The 19,218-nt window shown below is 39.3% G+C and overlaps 1 protein-coding gene across 1 annotated transcript in view; it reads right to left on the bottom strand.

The window, feature by feature from the left end:
- Positions 1–19,218, bottom strand: part of LOC132984342 (zinc finger protein 236-like) — a 64,865-nt gene that overhangs the window by 2,923 nt on the left and 42,724 nt on the right. Inside the window, exons 24-31 of the mRNA XM_061051140.1 lie at positions 18,978–19,209; positions 18,708–18,881; positions 16,918–17,076; positions 12,219–12,376; positions 10,970–11,098; positions 9,467–9,661; positions 6,465–6,594; positions 1,517–1,690 (exon numbers count right to left, since the gene is read on the bottom strand). Of these exons, the coding sequence (XP_060907123.1) occupies positions 1,517–1,690; positions 6,465–6,594; positions 9,467–9,661; positions 10,970–11,098; positions 12,219–12,376; positions 16,918–17,076; positions 18,708–18,881; positions 18,978–19,209 (1,351 nt within the window). The remainder of the gene's footprint in view (positions 1–1,516; positions 1,691–6,464; positions 6,595–9,466; positions 9,662–10,969; positions 11,099–12,218; positions 12,377–16,917; positions 17,077–18,707; positions 18,882–18,977; positions 19,210–19,218) is intronic.

Here is a 19,218-nt window from a genome sequence, read left to right as displayed (position 1 = left end):
AGAATACATTAGCTGTTCCTTTTTATCGAGAATAACAGCAAAGGCAGAGTTTTAAAGCTCCTACAATTTAAAATTCAGGTCCTCGGAGGAGCTAGATATTCATAATACCAGAGCATTAATGAATGCAAACATTCTTAATTTATTCAAATTGAAAAAGCCCTGTCTGTCGTCTCTTTCTCTTTTTTTTGATGAAACAAAAATATTCTGGTTTCACTCGACTATGAGACCACATGTATTTGAAAGAACGTCCTTTAGCTTTTCCTGTAGTTTCTGTAATGAATCAAAAACGAGCTGGGATTACACAGCGTGGCTCCCACTCTTTAATCAGCTGTCTGAAGCCTTCCTTATCATCTCTGCTGTACTGGAGAACATCTTTACACAAATACCATAGAGCATAGAGCATAGTGCTTTTGTCATCTTGTGAGCTCGTTTAGAAGCTGCTGGAAATCATGACTTCAATGTGTCATTCAGTGCTGGTTAGGGCGGCACACACAGGCCCTGTGTAGTGAGTCTAGCTAGCACAACTAGCGACTAGATGAAGGTTGGTTGAATATTGCATGACTTGTGTCCAACCTCCACTTCCTGGTGTTTGCAAACATCTGAGGTGTTCCCATAATCTTTGCTTTCAGTTGTGCTGGCAGTGATAAAAGTTTCTCATCCATGCTAGTCTTTTTTAAATTTGAAACATGCGCTGCATCATGTAGTTTGGCTTCTACTGCCGCCTATCTGCTTTATTGTGAACTGCACCATAGACGCTGTGTCTTTCAAAACTGTCATCACAGCTCTGCGGCCATATGGATTCTGTGATATCTGCATCAACGCATGTATTGACGAGGAGAACAATGACGATGCATTGCCTTATTGTTCTTTTGACCACAGCCTTAGTAAAAGTAGTGGTAAGTAAAGGTCAGGAATTAGATCCCCAGCTCCTATATATATCCATACAAGCTCATTTACCATTCAAGTCCATTTAGTAGGTGTGGTTGCTTTTTGAATCATATTGCTATTTGAAACTAAATGACTTAACAGAAGTTTCAACAAAAAGTATTGCACACATTTCTCAGACATTATCTGAACTGGAATCATATGTCTACAGGTCTACAAGGACTTTTGAATGACAACAGGAAAGCAAAGGGGGGGCTTCAGCCTAAACCTTAACAAAGGCTGTCTGGGAGACATAATGACTTTACATCCAGGATATGTGTGTGCTCATATCAAAAATAAAACTGTGCTGTCAGCCTCAAGTGGAAGAAGTCATTTGAAGTCGTTTTTTTTTTGTTGCTCCAGAATATTAAAGAGTCTATGAGAGAGGATTGTGTGTGCATGCATATTTGTGATGGAAAAGCATCAAAGGAGCAACAGATACAAAACTTGACAATGAGAGGCCTACTTATATGGAGAACTAAGCTGACAAAGATGAAAAAAAAAACAGCATTCATGTAATTTTCTTCCTCCGGCTGCACAAACAGCAACCCAGGGTTTTGGTCGGTGTGTGAATTAGTGTGATGCTGCTCACCGTAGCCGTGCGCTCTCTTCATGTGGTGTTTCATGTTGCTCTTCTGGGTGAATCTGATGCTGCAAACCTCACACTTGAAGGGCTTCTTTCCAGTGTGTTTGACCATGTGGACCTGCAGAGCGCTCTTCTGGTTGAAGGCCTTATCACACTGAGTGCACTTGAAAGGACGCTCGCCTGCAACAAAAAGCACACAAACCAACGGACACATGAGAAGAGAATGCTGCTGCACTCAGATGTCTTGTGCATTTAAACGGTGCTGTCAGATTTACTGTGATTATCAAAGTTGTATTTTATATATTCCAAAGAACATGACTGAATTATTAGACTATATGTGATAGGACAACTTCAAATAAAAAAAAAAAACTACTATGCTGTCAGAGCTGTACATGTCATGAGCTCCAAATAAGGATAAACATGATTGTGCTTTCATTTATTCAATGATTTTAAATGAAAAGTGCTCTGCAGTCGTCCCACATGTTCACACACATCCCCAGCTGTACATAATGCACTCTGTGTTCATTTGTGCTCTGACATTTAAAAATCAGTGTTTAGTACATATTGTTAATATGAAAGGTTCTAGTCAGGATGATTTGAAAATGAACCAAACACTGATGCTAAATGAGAATGAGAAACTTTCTTTTTACCAGTATGCACACACAGATAGAGATACATACTTTGTGTGTATCTGGACACTGAGAACAAAATCAAATGGTACAGATAAGGGACTAGTCATCCATTGCAAACACTGAAATACAACATCTTCCTCAAGAACTTCCAGTATTTTCAAAATGTTAACATTAATAAACATGGTAATGTTCAAGGGGATTTCTATATAGTTTTGTAAATCCTGGCAGAAACAGCCGCAAGGACAACATGCTCTGTTAAAATCTCTTGAAAGTAGGGCTGCAACCAACATTTTCAGTGTGAAACGATTTCCTTTTTATGCCTTTCATAACGTCTCAGACTCCAAGGTGATGTCCTTCACGGCCCTGTTTTGTTTGACGAGCAAGTCCAGACCCAAATCAATTCTATTTATTTGCAAAGAGGACGGAGGGAAGAAGCAAATACTTCAGTGTTTGAAGGTGGAACCAGAGACGTAATTTGATTTCTTTTACTCATCTTTTCTGCTCTACTTCACAGCCGTACCCTAGTTCAGTTGTCAAAGTCTGCTGCTGACTTTTCCCTGACATATCATTTAGGAGAGGCGGGGAATCCACCAAGTCCTGAATGTGGCGCTTTTAGGAAATTGTGAATCCATTTTGTGCATGATGTCTCTTCTGATACTGTTGAGAACTACCTTTTGTCGTGCAATTTAAGTTTTATGTGCAAATCCACTTCAACACTCTAACGCCTCGAGTTCTCTTTGAACTCTTTCTGCCTATTTCCTGTTTCTTTCGTATTACTTATTGATGTGTGGGTTCAATTTTCTGCATTTATCAAGAGGAAATAGTTTAAGGGCAGCTGTGACTCAGTGGTAGAGTTGGTGGTCTTTCAACCGGAAGGTTGGGGGTTCAATCCCCAGCTCCAATGTGTCCTTGAGCAAGAGACTTAACCCCAAGTTGCTCAAATCCATTTACCATTTTTATAATTAATTATCTAATTATAAATGCTGTCAGGCTTTGTCCTGTAAGAAGTACCTACCTCTGCAGTTGGATGTCAGTATAATAATAATATAAACTTATAAAAATAGTCTAATTTTATTCTCTAAAGGAAGTTTATGTTAATAAGCTGATTATTAAAAATGTCAAAATAAATCTTTGATAACTTTTAATGTAACAGTAAGTCACCTTTAAACAACTCTGTGCACATATTAAATGATCTAAGATAAACAACCAAGAAAGGCTCCTGTTTAATACGCCATCTTTGGCTGGATAACAACCGTCACTCTCCCTTTTCAAGACTTGTCTTTTCATTCTCAAAGAGCAGCAACGAACAGTGAAACATGTAGAAAAGGAACAGGGATGGATGGGTTTGTCCTTAAACCTTTGTGATGAGTCTCCAATAGAAGAACTGAATAACAGGAAGAAAAAAAGCCCTGATGCCTTGAGGAGAGGAGATGACACACAATGTAAATTCAGAATCTCTCAAACAGTATTAAAATCAGTCCATTTAAATGGAAATAGGCCAAAAGAACCGTTTCTTTATGTAAAGTGAGACCTGATAATCATGTCGGGTGTTTGGGATTAAACAGCAAGATGATGCATTCAAGGCCTCTCCCCTGCTTATTAGCCGTGTCTGCATGAGAGAATGACCTGAGTCTGGCCGGAGGAGCCGATAGCCAATAGATATCAAATCACTGGTGCAGCTTCCTCATTTCATATTCCCTTCTTTTAAGGGCCAGGAGTCTTTGTTTATGTAGACACATTAAACATGTTGTTACAACTCAATGCTCATTTGATGTGAAAATAAAGATTTTTTTTAACAATATAGATTGTTATTTCAGAAAACACTTTGTGCCCTGAAAGTGGAGCAAACTGATTTCAAAAGTCTTTATCTTGCCCGCCCAAAAGGTTTCTCTGAACATGTTGGTATTCATTGTTGTATTTCAGACATACAACAGTATGTGGCTGATGTCACATTCATGCATGATACAGAATGTTTACATAGCTGTCTGAGCATTCTGCAGAATTCAACATGTTTCCATGGTAACCAATTGTTTCTCTTCATTCACACATCCGTCTAAATCTTCACAGTGTGATGATACGGCACATGCATGCTGGAAACAAGACTGCTGTCCTGAAATAACACAAGGAGCCAGGTTACTATAGAGACCTGAAGGTCTCACTCTTGTACAAACCAAAAAAGTAATTATGGAAAGAAATGATCTTTAGAATAAATAGAAGAAAATGAAATTAATAGAGAAATAAATGGTTTGATAATTGAAGAAATTAAAGCACAAACTCATTTCACACTTTCCCCTCAGGATTTTTTACCCCAGAAATAAAAGTCTCTAAGGGATTCTAAAAGCCTGCTAAATCTAGAGAGAAATTTAAACATCTGATGGTGACCACTGATGGAGTCACACCGTTAAATAAACTAGAGTTACGCCTCAGTGTATTTCCACACAGCAGCACACAAAGATGCAGAATGGTTCCCACAGAGGGCTCCCAGTGACCTTGACCGTTGATCTGGAAAATTGAATCAATCCAAGAAGATATTTGTGCTGAATTTGAAACTATTCCCTCCAGGCATTCACATCCGACTGTGTTTCCCACAGGCTGACAGTGAAGCTGTGGTTATTATGGTGTCAGGGGATATATATCTATTATATATATGTAGTATAAATATTAGAAAAATGACATTACCCTTAAACAAATCAAAACAATGGGATAAGTAGGCTGACATTAAACAGGAAAGGTCACGCTGAAATCATATATAGGAACAGAAAAAGTCCCCATTACTCTGTGTGTCTCTGCGGGTTATTGTCCGTAGACCCATCTCACAACATCAGGACCAACAGGTTCACACTGAGAGACTTTTGTCCTCCTCTTTGATGGTTTGAAAAAAAAAAAACATATGTTATGAAAACCCCTTCAAGCGTTGCTTATATAACATGTTCCCAAGAATAGGACCAAGTTCAGGCCATAGTGACTCTGACCTTTGACTATTGAAATGAAGTCAGCTCATCCTTATTTCACAGTGGATGTTTGTGCAAAGTTTGAAGACTTGCTGCCTAAGCCTACCCCAGATAATTTTATTTATTTATTTTATTTTACCTTTATTTAACCAGGCAGGTCATTAAAGACTTTATATGCGACTTTATAAGACTTTTTATCACTTAAATGTAATATAAATCAAGTATATCCTCTGAAAATAACTCTGTGAGTCATGACTGTCTACAATGGGTGTAACACCGGAGTCCCACTGTCTGTGATGTTTTCAGAGTTTTCAGAGTCCTATCTTCAGTTTGTTTACATCGTCGGGACGGCGGCTGACTCCTCCCCTCACGTATAAAAGTTGTTTAATTGAGGGACTAGAGAAAAGAAGAATAACATACTGTACTCACTGTTTAACTGTGTTTCTAGATCACGCTCATTTCAGGTAAATTTACATGCAGTGTGAAGATACGAGCATAATAAAGATCACTAGCATTAGCATGCTAACACAACAATGTGAGTTGTTTTGGTTTCATGCTGGTGCTCAAGGGCGACATCTGCTGGATCAAAAAATCACATATAAAGCCTTTAATAGAGAGATTCTTATTTACAACGACGGTCTGGCAAAAGACAGAAGCCTTTAGGGGGGGCTGAAAGGAAAGGTCAATGTTAAAAGGACAAACAGCACAGTTAGAAGATAGCAGCGTATAACATTTCCAAACAGTCACAGAACAAGATGAGACAAGAACAGGACAACACAAACACTTCCTCTCACCACTGTCGCCGAAGTGACATTTTAAAACTTGAATAATAGACATTATTGTAAGAATGATAAAATACACATTTCAGAAGTTTGACAACATAATACTGATGATCAGAATTGTGTTACTAAATGTAAATTATATAAAACTATTCATATGATTTTGTATATGAATACTGATTTACTTTAAGGAAACTTGAGGAACTTTTGGTTTGTATCGATCTTGGTGCTCCACAGTGGACAAAGAAAAACCTCTTATTTCTTTTTTTTTTCAACAAAAATTCTCATCCTGCTTTTAACACTCAAACAAATCTCTCTGACACCTACTCCGAGGTAGTGTTTTCACACATTAATAGTTCAGTCAAAATCACAAATCAGTCAGTTTTGATGCTAATAGTCTTGTTTTCTTTTGTAGCTCATAAACAGGAATCAATATTAATATCAGTCTGTTCCATAACCAGCTAAAACCTCCTCACAGGAGCTTTCACACACAAAAAAGTTTGGGGCTCTAAAGATGATATCAGATCATGCTAAGACTATTTCAACATTTTTTTTGTCATCACTGTGAGAGTTTGCTCCATCATCCTCGTACCTGTATGTGTCCGGTTGTGTCTCTCCAGCTGGCTGCGCTTGGCGAAGGCTTTGACGCAGGAGGAGCAGTTGAAGACTCTGGGTTTCTGGGAGCTGGGTGACGGGCCCGGCTGGTGAACTCGCTCATGTTCCTGTAGACAGAATTTAAAAAATAAAGTATTTTATGGAGTTTAAAGTGTAGTAAAGTCCCATATCTAGAGATTGATGATCTGTCTGTTCCACTCTGAGAATTTGACAAATAGATTAAAGCACATATCACATGGACTCTTGTTGGTCTGGCCACTCTAACAATGATCTTTAAGGAGGCTTTGATCCGACTCTGTGTCATCTTGAATCCTTTCTTTATGTGCTTACTGTTATTAATAATCAAATGCTGTGATCCTTGGGAAATGCTAAATCAATAGAACGCAAACTTCAACAACAATGCAACAACACATTTCACCACCAACACCACATTCTTGAGACTGATCTATCCAGATATTTAAGACTTTCTTTACATACACAGATAACATAAACAAACATATCTGATGAGAATGACTTCCTGAATTTCCTGTATAAACAAAACATTTATGACATATATGTAATAAGTTAATACTAGAAAATAAATAGGAAAAGCTTGATGGTAATTTAGCTTCATAATTAAGAATGATTCAGGGTTCTGTTTATGTATTTGCAGCAAGTTTGGCAGTAACTGCAGTTGTTTCGACTTCAGCAGCACGTTTCAGCCGTTCATTCGTTTTGGATGTTTGCGTTTGCCACGTTTCTGAATATGCTGCCAGTTTGTCTTAATGTAGCCGTGTCAGCCGTGTGCCGAGCCTTTGCACCTACCGGCCACCGTACAGGTTACACTAAAGGATCTGGAGAAAAGTGAAGCATCCAAAATCTGAAATGACTCTTTAAAGTCAAACTGTCAACTGACACTGTCAACAACAAAACCTTCCAGAATTCAAAGTCGGGTCACGTTTCACCTCAAAGTCTCACAGCTGCAGTGAACACGCACTGGGATTTTATAGAAAGAGAGAGGATGATAAATGCTGATGAAACTTTGTTTACTGTGTCACATTTATGAAAGACTGAAGGAACGGAAGAGATCACCAGAATACTGATGATTATAAAAAAGCAGACAGGCACACAGGATATGGAAACAAAGGCATAAATAAAAAGTTTGTTGATATCAAACATGCCGATGCTTGTGTAGTAATTGCATCAAGCCTATAAGGAGATAGAAGACTTTGGAGGCTGTTTTGGGGTCATTTAAGAGTCTCGGTTAATTAAAAGCGCCCTGGGTTAGTTTGAGAAAAACAGAAAAACTTTCAAACACACTAACAAAAATGAAAAGAGTTTTCACTGCTCAGTGCATCTCTGCTTCACTTACCATGCTCCCGTTCATTAAAGGTTATTTCATCACAAAGAACAACTTCTATGAATGCTGAATAGCTTTCTTACTACAAGACATGATGTGTGTTGACTGAATATCAAGATAGAGCAGTAGCTTAACTTAAAGCAACAACTTTTGTGAAACATGCTAGGTAGCTTTGTGGCTATTGAACACATCAGGTGTCTGCTAAATATCAAGCTACATATCAGTAGCCTTTGATCAGTCTCTAATCACTCTGTGTACAGCTTTAACAGATGAGATTTAGCAGGTTAAATAGTGATGTTTGTAGTTCTAATTTGTTGCAGCTATTTCAATTTGAGAGTCTTTATGCAATGTTTTCAAAATGGCTGAAAAGATTAGATTGGTCACACCTTACAATGTTTTATTGTCTTCAACTTTAATTAGTGATTTAAAAATAAGTCCTTAATCCTTGAAATGAGTTAGCATTTTATCCCTTTCGACGAGGATTCAAAGCTTGATTAGCATGAGGTAAAACGTCTTCAAGAGCTTCAAACAAGTCCAGTTGTTTTTGGATTAAACTTTGAATGACCATGACCTGGATGACTGAGAACCTCCACAGACATAAAGATGATGGTCACTGCATTGGCATGTTACACATATCCATTTCATGTTATCAGGGTCATACCATATAAAGTTCAGTTTATCCCCGGCCTGTGTGAAAGTCTCCTGATGTTCCCTAACTGATCTGGTAATATCTGCCAGCAGAAATGCCTGCAATCAATCTAAAAACTTTCCTCAAATTAAAAAGTCATATAACTAGGTTTTCTCGCTGTCATTAATCAGAAAAAGATTATTATCTAAGAACTGGACAAGTGAAAAACAACAGCCGTCTTAATGTATCTTCCACTACACGGTGCCTTTAAAATGATCTAAAAACAACATCTGAGCTCTTATTGTAAACTAATGAGCACCCAGGGGACTCGGAGAGGATGAAGCTCGGTCATTCAGACTGTAACACCCACCTATTCCAAGCCTCCTTCATATTCAGTGTGAAAGTACTGCTGAGAAAAGCCTGTGGCACAATGTCTTTTCATGGAAATATGGCATATAGTTGGGAAAGAGCTTTTATATAAGCCCTTTTGCTCCTCATCATCCCTGCTCTGGTCTGAGAGCCCTGGCATTTACGTGCTGGAGTGTCTCACCCACATCATGAGGATCGTGAGTAAAGAAAAGTACCTGTGCTCCTCTCCCCACGTCAGCTGCAAAATACCTCTCACTTTAAGTGTTTTTTGATGCGGGGAGTGACACTCCGACATCTCAAATGCCACTCGATGAATTACTCTTATTTTTGCCTCAAATGGTGAGACACATTTTGTTAATGGTATCCCATCTCTCACTGGCTCCTTCAATCTAGCGTTTTTTTTTCCCAGCCTGAAGCGGAGGACACGATGACTTAAGATAATGTTTGTGCTGAGATTGTTGAGTTACAGTTTCCATAAAAGCTTCAGAGAACCTATTACTTTTATTCATTCATATGCAATCTGAAACAAGTCCTTAAATAAATTGCTAAAACAGAAGATGCTGCATTCAATAAAATCCATCACTAAACGTTTAAAAGCAGTTAAATTGAACATTCCCATACACGCTTGAACGAGAGTTGTTACCTTCAGGTGTGTAGCTCTCTTGAAGGCCTTGTTACAGAGGCTGCAGACGTGACAGCGATCCTTGCCGTGAGCTTGCCTACAGTGGCGTCGCAGTGTGTTGACGCTCTCAAATGCCTCGCTGCAGTAGTAACACTGGTTCCGATTATCAACCTCTGTGTGGCCAGACTTCCCGCCCTTATGGCCCTCAACCGTGATCTAGATCACAGAAACAAAAAAGAACAGATTTAAAAATGAACACAAAATCTCACACCTACAAAAGCAGTGAAACTATCTGTATTATCGGTATAATACGTCAAATTCAAACACACAACCAAAGTTTCTGGAGACCAATCTTCACTTAATTTAGGCAAAATGTCAACTAATTCTGTACATCTCAATAATACCCTCTTTTTTTAGATTATTAGTTTATTGTATGTTTCTTTGAGCTGTCAATCAATTTAAAAAATGTATGGTGAGTAATCACAATATTAAAATATCCTTATCTACTTTTAAAAAGGCTAAATACTCCAAATGCAAAGAACGATTTGAAGCAGCCTGTTGCAGAAGAGCCCAAATAGATGATTTGTGATTTCAGGGCATATCAGATTTCAAATGAGGCCCAGGCCAACCTCTGGATCTTCCCAGCTAATCGTGCACACCATGATGCATGTGGAAGCCCCTCTTACACAACATCATGGATGCAAACACAGCATCACTCTACGGCATCAACTACATTAACACTTTGTACAGTTTAAGCCAACTTGAATGCATATGCACAATGTTGAGCCTGCCATTACTGCCTGAGAATAAAAGACAATGAATGGATTCCCCAGTGCAACAGATGAGTCTCTTTTTAAAACCTGCATATCTGTTCACTATCTTCTCAAGTGACAGATTTGAAGTCGGACTAAACGCATCACAGTGAATAAACTACGTCTCCACACCCTGACCCTGAGACTGACTTGATCTTGAGATGTGATCTGTGAGTATATGACGGTGAATGTGTTGAGGACTCTTACATTACATGACAGGAATCTGTGTGTTAATGATGCTTATTATTTGTACGTTCACAGTAACAGAAAAAAAAGAAAGGCTTGAGTCTTAAACGCCGTTCTCATCTTTTTCTGATTGATACAAAAAAAAAAATCCCAGCGGAGTCTGCATCAGGATTTGTTACCCCCATTTGTTCTTTAAAAGGTAATCAACGTGAATGAGGAATGTCACAACTAATTTGTGTTTAAAAGTAATTAACACATTAAGGTCTCTAGAATCAATCACATGTGGGAATGCTTTCACATTGACAGCACTAATATTTTATCTTCTTACCTCTCAATCCATTCATGTCAGCATAAAAGTTAATTGGCAGACATTTTCTTAAAATAAGCTTTCCATCGCAGCAGATTCCTGGGTTCATTGTGATGTCATCTTAAGCAGAAAGTCAGAGATGTGTAACCCCTCATTTGTTTGAAAGATACTTAACGCCTGGATATCTTACATTTCACAATACAAGAAGAACACACTCACGTTGTATCCATTGTCAGACACTCCGTTTGTGGACTGAGGATGGTGGCTGACCAGTATGACCTGCTGGCCTGAGCCGGCTGGCTGTCCTGTTAGACCAGAGTCATTCAGCACTGCAGGAAATCCTGGACCCTAAAGATTTAAAGACACTCACATTATTATATAGGCTGGATCTTTGTAACATAGAAATAAGTAAGGTCTTTTTACCTGCTTTTTGTAACATAACAATGAGTAAGGTCTTTTTACCTGCTTTTTGTAACATAACAATAAGTAAGGTCTTTTTACCTGCTTTTTGTAACATAACAATAAGTAAGGTCTTTTACCTGCTTTTTGTAACATAACAATAAGTAAGGTCTTTTACCTGCTTTTTGTAACATAACAATAAGTAAGGTCTTTTACCTGCTTTTTGTAACATAACAATAAGTAAGGTCTTTTTACCTGCTCTTTTGTAATGTTAACAGACAAAGAGTAAGGTATTTTACCTGCTTCTTGTAAAGTGTCTCGAGATAACACTTGTTATGAGTTGACGCTATACAAATAAAAATTGATTGATTGATTGATTATGTCAACTTATAGAGTCCAGCCATCTTGAGAATTAAATAGACTTTAAAGGTTATAGATGATGAAAAATAAACTTTATAAATACATTATGAGATAACCCTGTATGTCTTTTGCCTGCTCCACTTTTCAGAAAAATGTGAAACAGGCTGTCTTGGAGATTTTCCAAATGTGACATCACAAAGGGCGGTAACCCGCTGTGGGTGAATTTTTTTATTTGAATTTTATATACTTTAGTAAACCCTGAGAGGGATTCTGTGTTTACACTCTGTTATAGAGAGACATGCTTCTTACACACATAGACCCGTATTACACACATGCACAAACAGGATCTGTGGACATGCATTAGTGGAGAGATGTCAGAGTCGGGCTTCTACACAATGCTACCAGAGCATTTGAGGGTCAAGGGCACCTCTGCAGTACTCAGGAAGTGATCTGGCACCTCTCCAGCTACCAGACCAACTTCCATATTATAGTCCGCATGCGGACTTCAGCCGGCGACCCTACGGTTCCAAACCCAAGTCCCTATGGACTGAGCTACTGCCGCTTTCAAAAATCTTCACAGATGTGTTTTTGGGACATGTGAGACTTATTTAAACTTTAATATGTGACCTTTAAAAAATATCATGATTCCAATAATTGGCTAAAAATAAATGCTACATGTTAGTTTGTGTGTACTATGGATCTGTTTTACCTGTGTATTGAGATTTAGAGTGACTCCATCCAGGATACCCTGGGCATCAGCCAGTGTCAGCGTGACACTATTATCACTTGCCACACCTCCTGGTGACATCACTAGGCTCTGGGACGCAACAGTATGTGATAGGGTGGTGCTCTGTGGCAGGCTGGTAACTATCAAGAGAGAGAAAAAGCAAGGTTAGAGAGAGCATTTACACCCATTACCATCAACTAGTTAATGACACCATTTTCAATACCAGCCAGAGCTGTATTCCTTTTGTAAGACTGTATACAAACAACAGGATTTCTTGAAATGGGAACCATTACAGGCCATTAAAGTGAGCGGCTGTGGAATGAAACCTTTAAGAATGATTACGTTATTTTGTGTTTACAGTGATTACTTTAATGACACATGAAGAAGGAGCAGGTAGGTCTACCTTTAGTGCATGGTGATTCTTTTAACTATAAGCCACTGTTAATACTAATAAAAAAATACTTGAACTATGAGTTCAGATTGCATAATGTCATGATAGAAGAGATCATTTTTTAAATATTGGTTTCACTGTGAATGGGTACATCAGTCGCTTTTCTCAAGTGTTTCTGACAAAAAATCTACAGAAAGAGAGTTTGCTGTTGTATTAAACCAAACCTGGCACCATTGTCTTTTTACATTACTTGACATTACTTCAAATTCCCCTCAATTGAAAGTCAGTGTTTCATCTACACTTTGTTCTTCCTTGAATAAATGCCTCTCTGAAACAAACTACAGACAGTTATGTCTGACAGTCATATGCGTCATTTAGCTCCTTGTAATAATGAAACACAAGGAACAAAAGAAATGCTTCTGAGAGTCAAGGATGGATTCATTCCAGATGATTGAATTTGAATCAATGTAAAATAAAAATCTCTCACTCTCTCTGCTCTAGAATGGTTTGTAAGGTTACAGGCCCAATCTGAATTGAAGTGACTAGTATGCTCTTGGTGTCTCGGGGGAAGCAGCAGGGAATGTTTTTCACTTGAGTTGAGAGAGTGGGGGAGAGTAATGAAGAGAGGGAGAAGAGAGTGGAAATCTGATTAAGCTTCTTAGGTGACAGACATCCAGTCGACAGAACAATCAGGAAGCCATCTCTCACAAAACAAATCATATTTGCTCACTTCACAGCACACAAGCCCATTACTTTGTTATCCCTGAGCGGTCTCACTTTATTCTAAGTAACAATCATTCTCATTTGACTTTGCCACACACAAATGTCAATCTTTTGGATCGATTACTGTTTAGCACACATTCATACTTCATGACAGATTATTTATAGTCCTAAAAGACTGGGTATATCTTACCCATTGAATGGAGGCCTGGGTATATTTTACACATTGAATAAAGCCTGGATATATTGGCCCTGCTTTCACACCATGTTGATGCAGTCCGATGAATTATCAGCGACCCTTTATTTATTTTGGATTCAGGAGGGACATTTTGCAAACACAACTGTTCTGTAAATCATGGATAAAAGGAGATAGACATGGTAGATGTGAGTTGTAGCTTTAATAGCTAAGCTTTAATATTTGTTTATTAATCCCACTGGACTTGTATAGCCATTTTCCAGTCTTTTACACTGCAGGTTAAACCTACCAATTTCCGACTATTACATACATTGATGGCAGCGGTTGTTATGTAAAGTGGCCATCAGTACTAACTAATCCCATTTCTACACATTCATATTCCTCTGACGAAGCAGCGGGAGCAACTTGTGGTTAAGTGTCTTTCCCAAGAACACATCAGACATGTGGCTGCAGGAGCTGGGGATCAAACCTCCGACTTTCTGTTTGAGAGAGGACCGACACTACCAAAGGGTAGTGACATCAGCCGCCTCTTTAGGTCAGGTTTCATCGAAAGGTTACTGAACTAGACTGAAAAACAGGTTAAAAAAAGCAGCTATAAGTGTTTACTGCAACATACCTGAATGACTGTTTTCCCACGAGAAATAAAAGGTTGCTTTTCTGTACTCTTGTGAGGTGAGAAACGATCAATTTTTCCATAAATATTAAGAGTAGTGTAGTGGTGAATTTCCCACTGCTATAAACGAGAATTGCAGTAGCACATTGGAAAGGGCTTAGTCCATTTAGAGTTCAGGAGCATCATTCACTGCATCATCATATGATGTGACATTTAGTGTAACATTTCCACTGAGGTATGTGTGGACCTGGGTAAGACCTATTCACCCATGAAAATCTACCTCTGGGCTATTGCAGCTTCACAAATGATTTTTAATGGCTCCATATTGTGTTAACACACCATTGCATGCCGTTTCATGAAAAAGGGCATTGATTGAAGGACTGTTTGAGACGCTCCACCAATGTTTCATCCCTGGAGATATGGCTAGTTCCGTAAGCAAGGGAAGTTTCTTTTGAACCATTAAAGGAATACGAGCTGAAGTCACTCTCATGCGGTGGCCTGTGAGTCATGCCTGTCATGTGGCCTTTGTATTTGAAGAAGCTACAGCATACCGCTGTTTTGGTGAGCGCTGTTATTCGCTCTCCTGACAGACAGAAAAGGCTTTGTCATCAGTCACACATACTGAAAATACATCTCAGTCTTTTTGTCAAGATTTATTATGTGATTCATTATTTGTAGTTTCATCCAGCAAGAGTTGAGTCTCATCCTACACAAATCCCTGTTCTTTATATGATGGTGGCGCCTACATACGCTTAAAGCAGTTCAGATAAGGACCTCTCATTAAGTGTGGGTGTTCACTCCATTAAATGGGTAGCCATTAGTACGGCTCAAGAGGGTAATTGTGGTGATATATGCATTGCAGCCAGCTGGGTACATCCTACTTTGTTGCAAACCAATAGACTTAAAGTGGGAAAGTGGATCAAGTATTGTTACGACTGAGGGCAGTAGGTCACTATTGATGGCTCGATGCAAGTCAAAGGTGGCTTTTGTGTGCATTTATGGTGTTTCCACAAGAATAAAGCTGTGTGGAAAAAAGTTGACTTAAAGAGAGAAGATGGATTCTTTATAACCTGAACAGCTGGCCTTTCAAAACACTTTCTGTCCCACAGAGATTCAATATAACGTTTATAATAAAAGTAAACCACCCAAAGGTTATCAAAGGTCCAATATGGAGATCTTCATAAATGGTAACAAATAAGTCAAAGGTTGTGGCATCTTTCCGCCTGCTGACAGGTAAGCATCCTTTTTGTTGGCCAGTTGTTTTATGTTTTATACAATAAAACAAGTTAGTAGATTGGCTAGTTAGTATCATGGATCAAAATTGCTACTGAAATAACTAGGCAAGCTAAAAAAATGTCCTATCCAGTCAGCTAACCATAACTAAAGTGTGCAATTGTGGTAGATTAGCCAGCGAGCTGTAGCTTGGCTAAACTGCATGGAGGTAGTTTATTGTAAAATGAACTGTTAAAGTAATTTGCAAATGGAAAGCCAGACAGCTCAAGTATTTGACTGACATGATATCTTGCCATATAAGCTATCTAGCAATATGCCCGTGCTATTGGGCTGTCAAAACCCAGAGAAGGCCTCATTGTCTGTAACCTTTATTTCTGGTATGACCTTTTATCCTATTTGCTGGGTTTACTCTGCGTTATGGGGATCCAGCCATTCATTAAAGTCAAAATGAAGCAAGGTTCAGGAGGGTTCATCATTTATATTTTTCCTGTAAATGGACCCAAATCCTCTTAAAACAATCAGTCTATGGTAGTTAGTGTCAGCTGAGAAAGACAGGCCAGGTCTCCTTTTCAACTTACAATCGATTCACACATTGGCAGAGTGATTCTAGGTCATGTGTGAAGCATTACATCATTCAAATTTAACTAAGTGCATTTAAATTAAAATCTAAAATGTAAATATCACTCCCAACTCATTTTAGTACATAAGGGAGTAAGATGTATTTCTTTAGCTGTCAAAAGCCCTTTTCATGCTGTTTTATTTTCTGCAATATTGCTCTAACAAAGCTCAGTGATGTTGTAATATTGGTGTCCCAGTCTGTGAATTCACATTGCGTGTCGGTGTTGAGGAAGCATGGCACAGTTGGAGCTCCGTATAGACACACAGTCAGACATGCACACACACACACAGTGTTGTACTGCTGGCTCTGCTGAAACCATTTCGCCCGCTCTGTCAAGCCTCTGTTACTACCTCTGAAGACGGTATAGAGTGGGGATCACTTTGACCCCCCCCCCCCCCACCCATTACGCCTACGTGCACTCAGATTGAATCCAAAATGTCACAGGGGCGTTTAACATTACGACTTGAAACAGCAGTCTGAACAGGGCTAAAAATTTATGTGCATGGCTGGTCATGAATTACGGTAAGAGACAGGGATAGAGGTAAAAAAAATGGATAAACATAACACATCGCTAACAGTTTCATTAACACTCTCTATTAAAGTTTCGATGATGAGGTGGCACTGCGACACTATAAATTGCGATGCCAATTTGGAACTTGCTGTGGCATTTTGACTTCAAGACAAGTACATTGCAGATGAGATTTCCACACGCTGAGCAGGGTTTTGATTAAAAAACAAAGGCCACAAAATCACTTTCACTGTCTCACATAAGGACAAGACATAATATCTGCTTCAGGGACTGAACACGATTGCATTATCCTTTTGGTATTCTGTTCAACACAACACTGAGAACATTCCTTTCCAGTCACACATAGATACTAAAACACACGCGGTGTTACTCGTCCTTACCTGCCATTCCAGTGTTGTTGGGGCTCTGAGGTAGGAGGTGGTCATTTGTGATGGTCAGGGTAGCGTTAGTGGGCTGGCTGTTGAGTGGAGATGCCAGCCTGATGCTGCCGTTGATCTCAGCACCATTTGGGTGGCTATGTTGGGCAAGCAGATCCTGACCTGCGAAAAAAGCAATTACTCCACAATCAGAAACATTTAGCTCTACTTTTTACACGTGTTCCCTTTCTAAGCTTTGGTTGTTTGGCTGTAAGGAATACGAAGTCAAATAGTGTGGCTTATTTGAGGAGGGAAAGTCTTGTGTGCACCTCTGAAAGAAGGTACAGCAATATAGATAAAATGAAAGAGACTCTAAATTACTTTGGACATTTTGTTTGGAACCCCTTCACTATGATTTATCTCCATGTCTTCACGACTGCATCCAGTTTATGGAAAAAAAAAATCAATAAACTGAAAAAAAACCTACAAACTGAATGTCTTGGTGCAGCTTGAAGATTAAGAAAAACAAAACATAAGGCGTTACATAATAATAACTTGCAATAACCCTGGTCTAAAGGAAAGAACAATAAATACAGCAGAATGCTAAATGGAGGAAGGCTGAGTAGTGCCGGGAAGAATCTCTGTGCTCCAGTCACGCAGCATGAGATGATCTATGATGTCTCAAACGGGCTCAGACACTAACTACATCAACACAGCTGATACTCATATATCCTGAGCTTCTATATAGGACCAAAATATTGGTTGGTAAAGAAGGTGCATCACTCATGAGCTCTGATACTGAAGCTTTTGATCTTGTTTTGTGTAGGGGCTTCAGAATGTAAGAAAGGGTTATGAGTTATTAGTGTGTCAGTTTTCTTTTCTTTCTTCCTGCAAACATGCTTGCCTGCATGAGGAAAATCAATAAAGGTGTTTTGGATCCTACAGGGATGTTTTCTTATCCATTTGTTATTCTTTGATTGGTTCTGTAGTCGGGACAAGACAAGGTTAAGGTCCACAGCGTGATGCTCTGTGTTTGCTGTGGTCAAAAGAAGTGCTTGGCTACTTTAGTACTTTGCTTTCGTTTTAAGAAATACCCCCATAGTACCAACAAAAATACTTCATCTTCAACTGTATACAATATTCAAGGTGAATAGGAGTAACAGAGTCCAGAGTCAAGAAACTACCTCTCCCACAATCTATTGCGAATGACATCGCGTCTTCTTAAATTTTAACTTTTGTCGTTGTTACAGTGTTTACTCCGGTAACACAAGTGTTGTAATATCTTGTAGTTTGTGTTGTGGAAAATATAAATTACATTTACTGCAGCATAATAAAGTTTTTAGTACATTTGATGTTAGCTAACTAACTCGCTAGCCTGCTATCAAAACTATCTGTTCGCATTCGGTGCAGAGGGGCGGGAAACATTGCCATGGTAACAGCGAAAGCTCCACCAATCAGAGATGTTGCTTTGACACTCTACGATCGTGCAGTGTAGTTCTTTTCCCTAAATCTCAAATAAACCATGTTTTTCTTTAAATGAGGTTGAACTCATATGAACTTGTGTCTTCCACAGGAGCATAAACCATCGTTTCACACACACTCGTGGTAAGTCTACCTTGGATGGTTACGACATTATCGCTTATAATCAAATCAGCTGTGGAGAAAATGAATGGGATTTTTACTTGAGCAGCCACACTGTTGAGCCCTATAGGATAACAGTGTCGTCCCCCAGTATGACATCAGAGGCAAAAGTGGTGAATTATTACATTCCACCACTGTCTTGCTTGACCTGCATTGTATAAAGTTGTCCTGACCTGATATGGTGAGGGTGATCTCCTGAGGGTTTCCTGCAGCACCGCTGGCACACGACGCCGAGGCGAGGGCTTGAGACAGGCTGGAATTGTTGATGGTCAGCGTGATCTCCTGACCACTGGCGCCTCCAGCTACCAGCCCCGAGCTGCTCATCACATGGCTTAGATCCTGAGAACCTGTAGGATCCAAAGAAAAAACACACTTTAGCTATCCGTGTCATGTGATTTTAAAGAGGGCTTAGTCAGTTATCTCTAAAGTCATCACATATGTACCTGAAGCATCCTGCTCAGAGAGACCGGCCATTGTGACCTGAGCAGGGTTAATGGAGGAGGGCTGCAGGGCCAGGCTGGTCAGTGGGTGGAGCACAACATTTGCAGATACCGAGGGGTCAGAGGAGGACATGAGCTGGCTGCCAGAGTTGGAGACGAGACCAGTATCAACACTTAGGGGTTGAGAGAGGAGGCCGCCTTGTTGTAATGTCTGCTGCAGGAGCGCTGGGTCAATCTGTGAGAG

Source organism: Labrus mixtus, chromosome 11 (genome assembly GCF_963584025.1).
Source record: "Labrus mixtus chromosome 11, fLabMix1.1, whole genome shotgun sequence".
NCBI classification, from domain to species: Eukaryota; Metazoa; Chordata; class Actinopteri; order Labriformes; family Labridae; genus Labrus; species Labrus mixtus.
This window is presented reverse-complemented; position numbering and strand designations above follow the sequence as displayed.